We start from the raw sequence: 16167 nt of genomic DNA, 5'->3' as shown, positions 1-16167 counted from the left end.
CAGATGACATTAAAAAACTGTTCACAGAAGTAATGGCAGAAAACTTCCCAAGGAGGGGAAAAGAACTTGACATACATATAAGTGAGGCATATAGGACTCCAGCTAGCCTTGATCAAAAAAACTCTGCACATAGGCATATAATATTTAGGATTCCAGAAATCCAACAGAAGAACAAAATTCTACAAGCAGTGAGAGAAAAGAAACAAATCATATACAAAGGAAAGCCCACCAGCATCACAGCAGACTTCTCAGTGCAAACCCTCAAGGCAAGAAGAGCTTGGAGTAATGTATTTCAAGCCCTAAAGGAAAACAGCCTCCAACCCAGATTGATGTACCCTGCAAAACTATCTTTCAAAATTGATGGAGAAATAAGATACTTTGATGATAAAGAGCACCTCAGCAACTTCATGAATACCAAACCAGCACTCAAAAAAATTTTAGACAATATCCTAGGAAAAGACAATGAGGATCACAACCCCAGGAAGCACAGCAGAATGAATCCATTGGGCACAACAAAAACTTAAATGTAAAGGGGGAGAACCCAACAAAAAGAAAAAGTCATGACAATGATAAGTCAATACATATCAGTTATAACCATCAATGTTAATGGTCTCAATTCACCAATCAAAAGAAATAGACTGGCAGAATAGGTCAAGAAGCAAAATCCAACAATATGCTGCATACAAGAAACACTTAATTCAAAAAGAAACTCATAGACTGAAAGTTAAAGGGTAGAAAACAATACTCCATGTGACAGGAACCCCCAAAAAAGCAGGAGTAGCTATCTTCTTTGCAGATCAAGTGGATTTCAAACCAACACTGATTAAGAGAGACAAAGAAGGACACTACATCCTTATAAAGGGAACAATCCAACAGGAAGAGATGACAATCATAAATATCTATGCACCAAACACTAGTGCACCCAACTATATAAAACAAATACTAATGGACATGAAAAGTCATATATGCACTAATACAATTGTAGTGGGGGACCTCAATATCCCACTGTCACAAATAGATCAACTAGACAAAAAATAAGTAATGAAATACTAGAACTCAATCAAACTCTTGAACAAATGAACTTAACAGATGTTTATAGAGTGTTCCACCCCACAATATCAGAATACACATTCTTTTCAGCTGCACATGGGCTGTCCTCCAAAATAGACCACATACTCGCTCATAGAACATGTTTAAGTGCAAAGAAATTGAAGTTATGCCCTGTATGTTATCAGACCATAGTGCGATGAAATTGGAGATCAATAGCAAAAGAAACAGCAAAAATTTCATAAACACATGGAAATTGAATAACACACTTCCGAATAACCAATGGGTCACAGAGGAAATTGAAGAAGAAATCAGACAGTTCCTTCAATTAAATGACAATGACAATACAACATATCGGAATCTATGGGACACAATGAAAGCAGTCTTATGAGGTAAATTCATAGCAGTGAATACACATATTAGGAAAACAGAACGAGCCCAATTGAACAACCTGATGCTGAACCTCAAGCTTCTAGAAAGAGAAGAGTAGGACAAACTCAAACCTCATTCAAGGGAGAAAATTATAAAGATCAGAGGAGAAATCAATTCAATGGAGACCAAGAGAATGATACAAAAAATCAATGAAGTCAAGAGTTGGTTGTTCAAAAGAATAAACAAAATTGACAAACCCTTAGCCAACCTTATCAGAAAAAGGAAAGAAAAGCCCCAAATCCATTCAGTTATGAATGAAAAGAGTGAAATTACAACAGACCCAGCAGAAATCCAGAGAATCATCAATATCTACTTCCAGAACCTATATGCCAATAAGATGGAAAACAAAAGAAATCGACAGATTCCTAGATACATATGAATTACCAAAGTTGAACGAAGAAGACCTAAAAATTCTAAACAACTTAACATCAATCAATGAAATTGAAAATGTAATTAAAAACTTACCAGCTAAGAAAAGCCCGGGTCCTGATGGCTTCACCACTGAATTCTACAAGACATTTAGAGAGGAACTACTGCCACTACTGTTTAACTCTTCAGTGAAATTGAAAGGGAAGCAATACTCCCAAATTCATTCCTGGAAGTAAGCATCACCTTGATCCTCAACCGAAAGAGAGAACTATAGGCCAATCTCACTAACGAACATAGATGCAAAAATCCTTAATAAGATACTGGCAAATAGAATGCAGAAGATTATCAAGAAAATCATACACCCTGACCAAGTGGGATCCATCCCAGGGATGCAGGGATGCTTCAACATATGCAAATCAATCAGTGTAATACACTATATCAATAGAGCCAAGGACAAAAACCATATGATCATCTCAACAGATGTACAAAAAGCATTTGATGAAATCCAACACACATTTATGATAAAACCCTACAAAAAATTAGAATAGACGGTCTCTACACCTCAATCTGTTAAAAGCCATCTATGAAAAACCAACAGCCAATATCATACTAAATGGTCAAAAACTGAAATCTTTCACACTAAAATGAGGAACAAGACAAGGATGTTCACTATCACCACTCTTGTTCAATATAGTTTTGGAAACATTAGCCACGGCAATTAGACAAGAGAAAGAAAAAAAAGGGAATAAAGATAGGAAATGAAGAAGTCAAAGTGTCACTATTTGCAGATGACATGATACTCTATATAGAAAACCCCAAGAACTCCACCAAAAGTCTTCTAGACTTAATAACCAAATTCAGTCGAGTAGCTTGATACAAGGTCAACACACAAAAATCAATAGTTTTCCTTTACATGAACAATAGACTCACTGAGAGAGAAATAGGACAAACAATTCTTTTCAAAATAGCATCCAAAAACCTGAAATACCTAGGAATCAACCTAACAAAAGAAATCAAAGACCTCTTCTCTGAAAACTATAGCACTCTGAAAAGAGAGGTTGAAGGTGATATCGGAAAATGGAAAGACATCCCCTGCTCCTGGGTAGGAAGGATCAACATAGTGAAAATGGCCACACTTCCAAAACTGCTATATAGATTCAATGCAATCCCAATTGAAATCCCAACAGCATACTTCAGGGACCTTGAGAAAACAATCCAAATATTCATTTGGAACAAGAAGAGACCCAGAATAGCAAAAGCAATTCTAGGTAACAGAGACATGGCAGGGGGTATCACAACTCCCAACTTGAAACTATACTGCAAAGCTACTGTGATAAAAACAGCATGGTACTGGCAAAGAAACAGGCCTGAGGACCAGTGGAACAGATTAGAAGATGCAGAAACAATGCCAGACACCCTCAGCCATCTCATCTTCAATAAAGGAGCCAAACACCCTCACTGGAGGAAAGATAGCCTCTTTAATAAATGATGCTGGAAAAATTGGGTTTCAACTTGTCAAAGGTTAAAACTAGGCCTATATCTCTCACCATGTACTAAACTAAAATCTAAATGTATTAAAGATCTAAATATTAAAATAGAAATGCTGAACTGGCTGGAACAGAGGTTAGGTAGAACTCTTGATGACATTGGTGTAGGAAAAGATTTTATGAACAAAACCTCAGTTGCCTGTGAACTAGCACAAACAATCAACAAGTGGGATCTCTTCTTATTAAAAAGCTTCTGCACAGCAAGAGAAACCACCAGCAGTGTGAAGAGACAACCCACAATGTGGGAAAAAATCTTTACCTGCTCTTCCTCAGACAAAGGCCTACTATCTCGAATCTATAAAGAACTTAAAAATATCAGATCTCCCAAATTTAAAGACCCAATCCAAAAATGGGCATCTGAAATGAACAGACATTTCTCAGACAAAGAAGTAGAAATAGCAAATAAACATATGAAAAAGTGTTCAACATCATTGGACATTCCAGAGATGCAAATGAAAACAATGCTGAGATTCCACCTCACTTCAGAAAGAATGGCTGCTATCATGAAATCAACCAAGAACAAATGCTAGTGGGGCTGTGGGGAAATAGGAATTCTGCTCCACTGCTGGTGGCAGTGTAGACTAGTGCAACCACTGTGGAAATCAGTATGGAGATACCTCAAAGAACTAGGACTGGAAGTCCCATTTGACCCAGCTATTCCCTTGCTGGGTATCTTCCCTAAAGAATTAAAAGAATCATACCACAGTGATATATGTGCACCCATGTTCATAGCAGCACAATTTGTAATAGCTAAAACTTGGAAACAGCCCAAATGCCCATTAACTGGAGACTGGATCAAGAAAATGTGGGTTTTTTAAATAAAATGGAGTACTACTTAGGCATAAAAGATGAGAAATTAGAGACATTTATACCTAAATGGATACACATTGAGGCAATACTCTTAAGTGAAATAAATAGGACACACATGTGTAAATACCGAATAGTTACTCTAGTGTGAGAAACTGAAAGTGTAAATAAGGACTAAAATGTATAATAGATAATGTGAAATAGGAAGAAAAGGGGCAAAGGGGAAGTGGAAGGGGGAGGGGAAAGGAAAGAAGGGAATGGGATTAATATGAGAAAATGGAAAAATGGAAACAGTCTTTGTAAATAGGGAGGGATGGAGGGGTTGAAGGGAAAGCAGGGGAAAGGGGAAAAATAAGAACCAAGAGAGATCATTTAAAGGTGCAAATTTCCAATGATGAATGTCATTATATTGTATACCTAAAATGTACCAATAAAATAAAATTTAACAATCAAAAAAACCTGCTCAACATCATGTATTAGGGAAATACAAATAAAAGCCAGAATGACATATTACCTCATCCCAATAAGAACAGCTACTATTAAAATAACTAAAGTTACCAAGTGTTGGTAAGGAGATAAAGAAGATGGAATCCTTGCACATTGCTGATGAGGATTTGAAGAGTCTCAAAAAATTAAAAAGAGAAATACTATGTGATCCAGCAGTCCCACTGCTGGTATATATCCAAAGGAAAGGAAACCAGTATGTGGTAGAGACATTTGCACTCCCAGGTTCATTGCAGTATTGTTCACAATCATGAAGAATTAGGAACAACCTAAGAGTCTGTCAACTGAGGAATGGGTAAAGAAACTAGGGTGCATTTGCACAATGAAATAATATTCACTAGAAAAAGGAATAAAATCCTTTCATTTTTGCCAACACACTTGGAACTGGAGATTATTGTTAGGTTAAATAAGCCAGGCATAGAAAGACAAGTACTGTATTTTCTCTCAGATCTGCAATCTCATAGAAGTTGAGGGTTGATCTCACAGAATCTGGGAGTAGAATGGAGCTACTGGGGAGAAGGGAGGAGAAGGCTATGAGGAAAGGTTGCTCAGTGGTTACTAGATTATAGTTAGATGGCAGCCAGAAGTTCTGGGGTGCTACTGCAAAGTAGGGTGACCACTGATAACTATAATGTGCTATACATTTTGAAAAGCTAAGAGAAAGGATTTTCAAAGCTTCATCATAAAGAAATGATAAATGTTTGAGGACATAAATATATTGAACCCAATTTAAAATTCAGTGTGTATAAATATATATCAAAACATTACATGGCATTCTGTTAATATATACAATGTTCATTTTGGGGGTGTTACTTAAATAAAATTTGAAAAACTGCTGAAATTAAAAAAATGAGATATAACTATGCCATTTACATGAATAAAATTTGCATGCACTTAACTTTTATATATTATAAAAACTTATAAACAAAAGTTTAATATTAAACACATTATGAAGTTTACCTGTTGGATGGAGAGCTATGACATTGAGGAAAATGACCAAAAAATCAGAAGGAAGCATTTAGATTTTTTAAAAAATCACACAACTTACAAGGAAAAAAATCAACACTAAAAGATAATGGAGCACTACAAAATCTTCAAACAATGAGTAGATCAAGAATTTACACTGTGAACCTAAGTTAAAAGTTACATGGCCATGAGTTTAGCTCAGTGGTTTCACCACCTGCTGTGCAAGCGCAAGGACCCGAGTTTGATCCCCTGGTACCAAAAAAGAAAAAAAAAGTTACAACCAAATATTTTTGAAAAAACAGACCATATGGTGAAATAATTTTAAAGCCTTAAAAAGGTACCAAAATATACAGTAATGACAGAACTAAGAAAGGACTGATTAGTAAAAATAGGCATAACTCTCATATTTGAAAAGAAACATTTTCAAATTAGAAACAAAAAGAGTTTGAAGAATAGTTTGCCTGATAAGTGCAAAGAAAACAAAAAAGGAAAAGAAAATAAGAGTCCCAAGATTAGATGAAGGAGAATTCCAGCCAAAAACTATTAATTCAACAAGAACAAAAGGGTAAAGTAGATCACTTCATCCTACTTCAAAGAAGAATCACAAATAATTTCTCAGAAAAATGAGAAAGTGCAAATGGATGAATGAGTGGAGATTATTAAGAATGGAAGAAAGCAATGTACTACCACGAGCAGGAGGCAGCAGAAACAAACATCAGAAAGGTGCCATAGTCAAGAAATCTTTAGCTACTGGAATTCTAAGACATACATTTTTCTTTTTTCTTTCTTTCTTTTTTTTTGGTACTGGGGATTGAACTTGGGAGTTTGCGCTTTTGAGGCAGGCAGCAGAACCACTGAGCTAAATCCCTGGCCCTAAGACATACATGTTTAAAAACATCTACTCTCTTTAAACAAAACCAAGCTTTAAAATATCTGTAGAGAATCAAGTACAACACAAAATAACCTGGCAGATCTATAAAGAACCAAATGATTTCTAGAAATGAAAATATAATGATAAACCTTCAATGACAGTTAAAATAGCAGATCAGATACAGGTGAAGAGGTAGTTGTGAAAGCAGTAAGACTGAACAGTATGCAAATAGAGGAAGAAAATGGAAAATAGGCCAGAGTGGTTAATGTACATGGAGTAGAGAATGAGAGGGAATATAAGGGATAATCAAAAAAAGCAGTTAACATTTAATTTTTTTTATTTAAAAGTAAAAGACACATTGCCATGGATCTCAGAATCTTCCCCTTTGCTTCAAACACTCATTCCATCATTCTTGCCACTTTCTGAAGCAGTTCTGGAAGCCCTCTTTCATAAGGACTTCATGAAGTATGATAAAAAATAAGGTGAATGCTGCTGCCAAGTGCCAGCCAAAGGAAAGGCAGGCTTGTGAAAACATTACGGTGTGTCCTCATCCACCTTATTCACCGGATCTGGCACGCTGTGACTGCAGACTCTTCTAAAAGTCAAAATTACCAGGAAAGGAAGTGATTCAGAACATCAAGGCAGCCATGATGGCACAACTAAAGACACTCACAAGAGAGGACTTCCAGAACTGCTTCAGAAAGTGGCAAGAGTGGTGGGATAAGTGTGTTGGGGCAGTAGTATTTTGAGAGGACTAATGGCAATTCATCTTTGTGATAATTTTTAAAAATTTAAATACGCACCATATTTTTCTATCTCTAGTATTATGTATATAATGTTCAAGAAGGAGAAGGATGAATGAGCCAGAATCAATACTATATTTGAGGAGATAATGGGTGAGAACTTTCCAGAATGGATGAAAGTAGTATATATTCAAGATTCCCTACAAATGCCAAGAAAAATAGCACAAAGATCATATTTAAATTATAATAAGTGAAAAATCACCAAAGATGCATTGAAAACCTCTTACAGAGGTTTATTCAGAGAGGTGAGAAATAATTTCAGAGCGATTGTTTGACAGCTAAATTTCCATCAGCAAGAATAAAAAAGAATAAGAAAAATAATTTGACATACTGATTGAAAAAAGTCAACCTAATATTTTACACACAATGAAAATTTATTCAGGAATAAAGGCAAGACATGCATATTCAGACAAGCAAAATTTGAATCCCATTTTAAATTTTAAACTAAAATTAAAATCAGCACATAATGTGGTCAGAGTTGACCCACAGAATTGAAAGGTCTTATGGTCCTATATAATCGTGGAAGAAGCCAGTATAATGGATTAAATTTAGATCTGAAAAGCTATGCATACTGTGAGTTAGCAGATGCAAAGTGTATATGCGGCATGATCCAAATAGACAGTGAATGATTACATTTTTTACAGCAAGAGACACATTAATACCCCTTAAAACATTCTCCTGTTTGTTTTGAACATGCCCATCCCACCGAATTCTTGCCACTTTCTGAAGCACTTCGAGAAGTCCTCTTTCATATCTTTATGATCAAAACTACACTGAATGACGCTGTCAACTGCCATGCAATGAAATGTAAAAACATTACAGTGTGCCCTCATCCACCTTTTTCACCCATCTGGCTCAAGTGAATTCTGGCTCTTTCCTCAGGTAAAGATGATCATGAAAGGTAAACGTTTTGAATTGATTCAGGACATCAAGACAGAGTAACTAAAAACACTTAGGAAAAAGAACTTCTAGCATTGCTTCAGAAAGTGGAAAGAATGATGGGATAAGTATTTTCAATGTGAGGGGAATATTTTGAGGGGGATTAATGGCAATGTGTTATTTACTGTAACAAATTTTTAATTTAAACATTCACTATATTTGTTAATCACACCTCATACAAATGAATAGTGGTGAAAATGAGAAAAAGATACTCTAGCAAAATACAAAGACATGAGAAAGGAAACAGAATGGTTGGCACACAGAAAACGTAAATTGGTGGACATACCAAGTAATTACACTACATGTAAATAGACTAAATATTCTAGTCTATGAGGTAAGGGACATAGGAGTCCAACTACTGGGTGTTTATAAGTGACATTCACATGAATATAAATATATACATCAAAAAATGGTAAGTACCGCACTATAGAAAATCTGAAAAAGGGGCCGGGGATTTAGCTCAGTGGTGCTGCAACTGCCTGGCAAAAACAAGGTTCTGAGTTAGATCTCTGGTAGAAGGAAAAGAAAAGAAAAGAAAGGAAAGGAAAGGAAAGGAAAGGAAAGGAAAGGAAAGGAAAGGAAAGGAAAGGAAAGGAAGGAAGGAAGGAATGAAAGAAAGGAAGGAAAGGAAGGAAGGAAAGAAATGAAAAAAAGGAAAGAAAGAAAGAAAGGAAAGAAAGAAAGAAAGAAAATTTGAACAAAAGAAATAAAACACTTCAAAACAAAAACATTACTGGAGATAAAGTTACTGTGTTATGATAAAAGCTTTAATATAACATAAGATAAATATAAGGTAACTTACATTTACCTAATAATATATTGTTATTTATACATGGTGAAAATTGAACAGAGCCAGAAAGGAGCTAACAGAATCACAATCATAATGAAAGGCTTTAACAGACTTCTTTAGCAATTTATAGAAGATGACTAACAAAAATTAGAGTATAAGATTTGAAGAATATGGCTAAGAAATGTTACCCAGTAAATATATATACACTATTATATCTAGAGTATAGATACTGTACCTAATGATTGCAAAATATTTAACCACAACTTATGTTCAACTGGCATATACTGTACTATGCTCTAAATACATCTCAAACTTTCAAAGGAAATAAGCATGCAGACCATGTTCTCAAGCCATAATGCACTCAAACTAAAAAATAACAAAAACAGTTAGGAAATCCCTATACTTTTGGAAATTAAGAACTACACTTTTAAGTAGGCTTTGGATCAATGAAAAAAACAAATTTTAATATGGCATTTAAAACTAAACCATTATATATTACAATGTGAGAGTCACCTAAGGCAGTACCTAGAGAGAAATGTTACAGCATTAAGTGCATTAATATAGGAAAAAATATATTATCTGAATTTTTGGTAGGAAGGAATTTCATACAACTAACCATAAAGAAAAGATTTATGAATTAGAATTCAGTAAAGCTAAAAACTTTTGGCTAGCAAAAAAAAAAAGAGATCACAAATACACTATCAAGAAACAGACGTACAAACCACAGAAAAATCTTACAACACAGTTAACGAAGGAGTGCCTACAACTGGGAAATGAAGAACTCCCAGGGACAGATAAAAAATGACAATTCTGTAGACAGTTGAGCAAGAAATTTTGGACACTATATAACCACAAAATTTGGCTAATATTTAAAATGATGTTAAACCTTCATCAGGGATATTTGAATTAGAGCTTCAATGTACACAGTTTTAAATACTGAGAGTTGTTAAGGAGGTAAAACAACAGAAGTCTCATACACAGCTGGTAGAAAGGAAATCGATACAACCATATTAAAAAAATTTTGACACACTTCAAACTATTAAACACAACACACACACACACACACACACACTCTACAACCCAGAAATTCTAATAAAAAATGTAACTAAGAGGGCTGGGGATTTAGCTCAGTGGTTCTAGCACCTGCCTTGCAGGCGCAAGGTCCCAAGTTTGATCCCCGGTACCAAAAAAAATTTTTTTAATGTCACTAGATAAAAATGTTTCATATATATCTGGAGAAATAGACATGATTCTTCATAGTGCCATTATTTATAAAAATACTTCAAAAATCCAAATATCCTACAACACTGGAATGGATAAATTATGGTATATTTGTATATCTTTAAGCTAAATTTTGGTGAAGAATAATATACTTCTCATACATACATCATCATTAAAGGATGATTGAGCCAAAGTAGGCTGCACAAGATATACACAGTATGATGTCATTTGTTTACACTTTGAATCAGATAAAACTAAGCTATGTATCTCTTAAGAATACATACAAAGAAAGTAAAACAATGAAGAAAAGTAGTGGGTTTTTGTTGAGGTTTTGTGTTTATTTCTTGCAGTCCTGGGGATTAAACCCAGGGTCTCCACTCTGCTTTATCCCAGCCCTCCCTCTTTGTTTTTAGTTTTGAGACAGGGTCTTGCTAAGTTGCTCAGGCTGGGCTCAAACTTGAGAACTTCTTGCCTCAGCCTTCCAGAGTGCTGGGATTATAGCATGCACGACCACACCCAGCTAGCAGAAGGATTTTCACAAAAGTCAGAAGAGTAGCCGATTCCATGAGGAATGGAGGAAATGAACAGGAATGAGCCAGCATGGAAGGATTCTAAGCCAGTTTTCCAGTTCGCAGTCTAGCTGTTCAGATGCTCGCTTCCTAATCATCCATTCGCCTGCACACATTTTACAATTTTTTGCAACTGTCATGTTTTTCACAATGCAAAAAGTAGAGCCAGTGGAATCAAGCACAAAATGAAGGCTACTGTCCACTGATAAAGGAAAAGGGTAAAAATGGGTTTCAGGTGGGGCATCTTGAGATTTTAAAACAGTAATTTGTTGTGTTGATATTCTAAGGATCCTACTTGTACTTTAAATGATTTGAAACTTTTGGATATTTAACTTAAAATGTAAAGAAAATATGCAGTTGAAAAAGATCATAAATAATTAGGTGTTAAATAAATATATCACATATATATTCATGAATATCCACATATTATATGTTGTTTCCCGAATGCAACATTGTGAACTAACCTGGAAATCTCTGTACTGCTGTTACCATGAGGAAATGAATTCTGAACTTCTAATAACTTGGTCACATCTCTTAGAATACTTCTTACAAATTGAGAAGCATCCTGCTTACCTGGGACTAGAACAAGTCCGCAGACCAGATCCTTGAGGAAACACTCTCATGTCTCCTCTCAGAGACTGCGGAGGAGGCCTGGCCGGGTGGAGGGATCCAGTCCCCGGCCACCCCTCTCTCTGTGAGAGGGATTCTGGTTCTGAGTGGAGTCCTAGTTTGTCGCCTTGGCCTTGGTGAACATTTGGAACTAGTAAGTTGCTCCCATGGCTGACTCCAGCAGTAGTCCCTCTCTAAGAGGATTTTTATCTGCTGCAACCTGAATAATGGCCCAAATTAGTTTTAATCTATTCTGCAAAATGTTTATTATTCTCTCACCTTTGTCTTCCAAGTTTGCCAGCTTATGTTTGAAGCCTGTATTTTCCATTAATGACTCTTGGTTTATAATCTAAAACACAAACAGGATATATACAGAAAATATAGAACATACATGGAATGAACATACATATATATATATATGGCTAAGAAGGAAGCAGTGCTATAGCATCCCTTAAAAAAGAATACACCATTATGTTATGCAAATATAATTTTAATTTTAGAAAACCAACCAAGCAACAATTAAATACCTGAGACACGTTTTCTTCAACTTCTGAGTCCTCTAAGGCAGGTAGATCGCTCAGTGGGTGTGGACTTTGAAGTTCTGAGTATGAGAGAAAACAATTTCAAGTGAATAAGCACCTGAAAAAACAAAAGTAAATAAATGTTTCACTATTGCTCTCTATTTTAAATATTATCATAAAAAGATGGGACACAGGCTTAAATGAAACAAAAAGCTCTTCATCTTTCAGGGTATGCATAACTATTAGGTGTGTGGGTCTATAGACAAGTCAATTACTTCAACTACACCAGCAACCTTAATAGATGCCCATCTGGCCCCAAATACAAGAGCAAGATTTCTACTGCCTCAACTCTGTGATTCTCTTCTCTCTTCCCATTATTTTACTTTCTGCTTCGATTAGTTTATTTCAGACTCCATTTATAAAGGAGGTCGTAGAGTACTATATTTGTCTTTCAGTGTCTGGTTCATTTCACTTAGGATAAAATCCTCTAAGTTCATCCATTTTGTCACAAATGGAATTTCCTTGTTATGGAATACAGAAGGTACTAATATTTCATTATTGTAACATGTCTTATTTTCTTCATACATTCATCCCCTGACGGACATTTAGCCTGTTTCCATATCTTGGCTACTGAGAATCACACTTCCATGAATACAGGATACAGATAGCTCTTTAGTTATTGGATGCATAACCCAAAGGGGGATTGTTGGATTTTTTTTGGTACCGGGGATCAAACTCTGACCTTGTGCTTGTGAGGCAGGCAGCAGCACCACTGAACTAAATCCCTGGCCCTGTTGGATCATTTTTAATTAGTGAGGGAGCATCCACACAGTGCTCTACAGTGGAAGCACCAATTTACATTCCCGCCAACAGTGTATAAGCATTTCCACTTCTCCATAGGTTACTTTTTTATAACAGTCATCCTATCAGGAAATGATAGCTCATCATGGTTTTGATTTGCATTTCCCTGATGACTAGTAATCTCATATAATTGGACATTTGTCTTCTTTGGAAAAATGTCTATTCAGTTACTTTGCTCATTTTTAATTGGGTTATTTGGTTTTTTGCTATTGAGTCATCTGAGTTCCTTATACAGTATACTTTGAATATTAACACCTTATCAGATATGTGGTTTGCAAATATTTCTCAGTTCTATAGATTGTTGGATGTTTCGTCTGCTGCCAGAGCTTTTTGGCTTGTCACAATCCCACTTATTTTTGCTGCTTGTTTTTTGACATATCACCAAAAACATTGCCATGACCTATAGCAAGGAGCTGTTTCAGCTAGGGCCAATGGTGCATACCTGTAACCCAGCTACATGGGAGTATGAGGCAGGAGGACTGCAAGTTCAAGACCAGCCTGTACAACATTGTGAGACCTTTTCTCAAAAAACAAAAAACAGTTGTTTTCCTTCATAAGATTAGTTTCCAATATTATATTTATGTCCTTAATCCATTTGAGTTAATTTTTACCTGGTATAAGGGTGCAACTGAATTATTTTATATCCAGTTTTCCCGCCACCACTTATTGAAGAGATTTTCTATATATTCTCAGCAGCTTTCTCAAGGATTAGTTGGCTTTATTACTGAACTGTTTTGCTTCATCAGTCTGTGCCCCCGTTTATGCCAATTTTTGTTTTGTAATACAGTTTGAAATCAGAGTATGATGTGCCCAGCTGCATTCTTCTTTCTCAAGAGTGCTTTGGGTATTTAGGGTCTTTTGTGGTTTCATATAAATTTCAGGATTGTTCTTGATGAAAAAGTCATTGAAATTTTTATAAAGACTGCATGAAATCTGTGAATGGTGTGGAACAGTATGGACATTTTGGCAATATTAATTCTTCCAATCCATGAACATGGAATAGCTTTTCGTTTACCTTTGTGTTCAATTTTCTCAATGTCTTACAAATTTTGAGTACACAGGCCTTTTGGCTCTTTGATTAAATATATTCCTCTTCTTTATATTATTACAAGTGGGATCATTTCCTTTTTCAGGAATAATTCATTGCTGACATTCAGAACACAGTGGATATTATGAACAGTGCCACAATAAACATGGACATGCAGGCATCTCTTTGGTATGCTCATTTTATTATCTTTGGAAACTTATCACGAAGTGGGAAGCTGGATCATATGGTAGATCTATTTTTAACTTTCTAAAGAATCTCTGTACTGTTCCTCACAATAGCTGTCCTGATTTACAATCCCACCAACAGTGTATTCAAATTCCTTTGCCTCCACAGTTTTGCCAGCATTGGTGTCCATTTAGCTAACAGCCATCTTAACTGAGGTGAGATGGTATCTCATCATGGTTTTGATTTGCATTTCCTTGATGGTTAATGAAATTGAGCATTTTTCTGTGTATTTGTTGGGGGTCTTACTTACTTTTCTCATTGCTGGGACAAAATACTTGACACACACAAGTTAAAGGAGGAAAAGTTTATTTTAGCTCACAGTTTATAGAGGCTTCATTCCATGATGAGCTGGTTCCAAGGTAGGGGAGTATTGTGAAGGGGCATGGCAGGTGGGAGGGAGAACATATATACTGACTAGCAACACAATCATGACGAATTATCTTTTTTGATATGCTACTGAATTCAATTTGCTAGATTTTGTTTGATATTGTTTTATTTGCTTCTTGGGGGGCTACCAGAGATTGAATCTAGGGCATCATGCATGGTAGACAAGCAGGATTTGCTAAAATTTCATTGATAATTTTTCCATCTATTTTCATAGGGATACTGGTCTATAGCTCTCTTTTGTTGTGCTCTTGAAAGGCTTTGATAATAAGACAATGTTGACCTCATAGGATGAGTTTGGAAGCATTTTTTCCCCTTTTATCCTATGAAACAGTTTGAGAAGTATTGGTCTTTTTTTAAAACTTTGGTAAAATTTAGCAATGGAACCATCGAGTCCTGGGCTTCTATCAGAATTGTATTAGTCAATCTCATTTATTCTTGGTTCATTCATATTTTTATGTCCTCATGGGTTAACATTCGTAGGTCATATGTATCTTGAAATTTGTCTGTTCCTTCCAGGTTTTTCAATTTGGTGATTGAGTTTTTCATAATTCCTAATGATCCTTTGTATTTCTGTTGTATCAGTTGTGTCTTCCTTTTCACTTCTAATTTTACATATTTGGGTCTTCTCAATTTTCTTGGTTAGTCAAACTAAAGGTTTTTCAGTTTTATCTTTTCAAACAGCCAACTCTTTGTTGATCACTTTTTCTCCTGTCTCGTCTCTGATCATTAATTCTTTCCTTTTGGTATTTTGGGGTTTGGCTTGTTCTTGCTTTCCCAAGTTGTTAGATGCATTGTTTGGTTGTTTACTTGAATTTTTTTTCTATTTCTTTGATATTCATTGATATAAATTTCCTTCTCAGTACTGTTTTCTCTATCCCACAAATTTTGGTATGTCAAAGCTTAACTGGAGACATTAAAGAGAAAAATTTTATCTTCACAGTTTTCTCCTAGGTATTTTAAAAATTAGTTTCCTTCAAAATACTTACCCTAAATTTCTTTTAAAATTTCTTTTTATGTAAAACAACAGAAAATCATTTACCAGTTTTCTGCGCAGAATCTTTAAGACTTAAAAAGCCAGAACTACCCTGGAGTTTTCTTCCAGACATTTCTGAAGGTGTGGCATTGTTCTGTCTGGAGCTGTCTTTCCATACTGGTGTTAGAAGTTTAGCCTAAAACATAATACTCTTGGTTAAGTATTAAAGTTATCAAAGATCTAAGACATTTGAATATCCTTTTAAGAAATTTAAGTATCAGATTTGCTGCATTAAAGATAAACACTGGACCATGGACTCCAGAATTGGAAGAATATTTAGGTCATATTTTGATTAAAAACTCTAGGTCAGTGTTTCTTAGAGTGTGGGTAAAGTCCAGAGTATCGCACCACACAGGGACTGGATAGAAATCCAAATCCCAGTCCCACCTATGACCTACTCAAGCAGGAACTCTTGAGAAGGACTCAGCACTTTGTATGTTAACATGGCATCCTAGTCCTTCTGATGACCAGTGTAGTTTGAGAACTACTGCTCTGAATCAGAGGTTGGCAAGCTGCAGCCCAGTGTCTGTTCTTGTAATAAAGTTTTAGTGGAACACAGTGCAACACTCATTTCCATGTCATCTAAGGCAGCTTTCGAGCTACAAAGGCAGAGTCGAT

General features: G+C 35.6%; 1 protein-coding gene across 4 annotated transcripts in view; it reads right to left on the bottom strand.

Annotated features, from left to right (window-relative positions):
• The window catches only part of Sycp2l (synaptonemal complex protein 2 like), an 86066-nt gene that overhangs the window by 30203 nt on the left and 39696 nt on the right, over nucleotides 1–16167 (bottom strand). For all 4 annotated transcript variants that reach the window (XR_015439304.1, XR_015439305.1, XR_002396020.2 and 1 more), the window contains 3 exons: nucleotides 15556–15685; nucleotides 12002–12075; nucleotides 11754–11823 (listed from right to left, as the gene is read on the bottom strand). Coding sequence is in view for 1 of the 4 variants with exons in the window: in XM_021260659.2 (XP_021116318.2) it covers nucleotides 11754–11823; nucleotides 12002–12075; nucleotides 15556–15685 (274 nt within the window). In the remaining 3 variants the exon portion in view is untranslated. The remainder of the gene's footprint in view (nucleotides 1–11753; nucleotides 11824–12001; nucleotides 12076–15555; nucleotides 15686–16167) is intronic.

This window comes from Heterocephalus glaber, unplaced genomic scaffold, assembly GCF_053883595.1.
Source record: "Heterocephalus glaber isolate CG9 unplaced genomic scaffold, H.glaber_assembly_v1.0 deba00001472, whole genome shotgun sequence".
NCBI lineage: Eukaryota > Metazoa > Chordata > Mammalia > Rodentia > Bathyergidae > Heterocephalus > Heterocephalus glaber.
Note: the sequence above shows the minus strand (reverse complement) of the source record. Positions and strands in the feature narration are given on the sequence as shown.